General features: G+C 32.7%; 1 protein-coding gene across 1 annotated transcript in view; it reads left to right on the forward strand.

Annotated features, from left to right (window-relative positions):
- LOC106472072 (twitchin-like) overlaps positions 1-1,585 on the forward strand; it is a gene marked incomplete at both ends in the record, with an annotated part of 59,738 nt that overhangs the window by 45,656 nt on the left and 12,497 nt on the right. The window contains one exon of the mRNA XM_013932702.2: positions 136-441. Within this exon, the coding sequence (XP_013788156.2) occupies positions 136-441 (306 nt within the window). The remainder of the gene's footprint in view (positions 1-135; positions 442-1,585) is intronic.

The raw sequence follows: 1,585 nt of genomic DNA on the forward strand, positions 1-1,585 counted from the left end.
AATTGTTTTCAAAAAGCCAAATTTGGTTATATATATATATATATATATAAACATATATTACCAAATTTGGTTATATATATATATATATATATACCAAATTTGGCTTTTTGAAACAATTTTTGTCCTTCATTTCAGGAGCTCCAACAAGACCACAAGGTCCACTTAAAGTTGAAGACGTTCATGCCAAAGGCTGTAAGCTCAAATGGAAGAAGCCTGAAGATGATGGTGGCAAGCCCATTCAACATTATATTGTGGAGAAAATGGATCTTGATACTGGAACTTGGGTGCCTGTTGATCGTACTGATTCCGACAAACCAGAAATTGAGGTAAAAGGTTTGGTGCCTGGCAAAGATTATCAGTTCCGTGTAAAGGCTGTCAATCCAGAAGGAGAATCTGAACCTCTTGTAACGGATGCACCAATCAAAGCTAAAAATCCCTATGGTAAGTGACGAAATACTTTTAGAATTTGTTTAGTTATTTCTTACGACTTTTAATGCAGTTTTAAAACTCGCTAAAGGAATAAAGTATTAAAGAACTATGATAACTTGAGGTTGCCACAAGAACAAAAGGTTTATGGAAGGAATTGCTGTATGTAAAATTTAATCAAAAACACCTTTGTTGTGAAAAAAAGGTGTGACCAAAAAAGGATTGAGTGTGTGGCTTAAAAGAATGAAATCAAAATTGGTGGCCAAACTGGTAGATACACTTATAGCAATGATAAGAATTTTATAACAGATATTTGTTCATTAGTTAGCCAGAGCGTGTTTTTTGTTCAGCTTTTCACACCTAAGGTGTTTTTGATTAAATATCAATACTTTTTGTCAATACACACCAACAAACCACAGCAAATAAAAAAGTGACACTCGATAGTAACAAACATTGTCTTAAGGATCTCAACTCTATTATTTGGAACAGATCTTTACTTTATAGAACCAACCAAATTCTTTAAAACATATAATGGTAGTTTCCCCTCTAAAAAAATGTTAATAACTTCATTTATAGTAATCTCATGGAAACTAGATTAATAGTTTATTTTCATCACCTGCATGCTCTCTGTACAGCTGTATCAATCATTATTTACGCTAATTGCTTAAGCTAATATCATATGATGCCAAACTATTTAATTAGGAGAATTTCATAAAATTGAGTAAGTTTGTGCTTAAAAGTTGGCAATGAATGATAACTGTCCACCTGTATGATGCTTTTGAAAACTTGAGCTAGAAACTGGTAATCTGGTTTGCCTGGCCTAATCGATACTTATGTATCTACTCATGCTTTTACCTTATAGGTTTGCTGCTCTAACTCAGCCATCTTTATTCCGAATGACAAAGATGCTAAAAATGGTCCACCTTTATACTTAGATGAAGCTGTAGTAAAAATGTCAGACCGATAAATCATGTGACTTTTTATATAGAAATTAGCAAAAAATTTAGTCATAACTAAGTGGATTTTGTTGAATAAATTTGCATATGTGGAGTTAAACAATACACAGTTACCACTGATTGTACAGTGGAGTGTACAATCAGTGGTAACTGTGTATTGTTTAATTGTTTAACTCCACTGCACAGTTACCACTGATTGTACA

Source organism: Limulus polyphemus, unplaced genomic scaffold (genome assembly GCF_000517525.1).
Source record: "Limulus polyphemus unplaced genomic scaffold, Limulus_polyphemus-2.1.2 Scaffold5065, whole genome shotgun sequence".
NCBI lineage: Eukaryota > Metazoa > Arthropoda > Merostomata > Xiphosura > Limulidae > Limulus > Limulus polyphemus.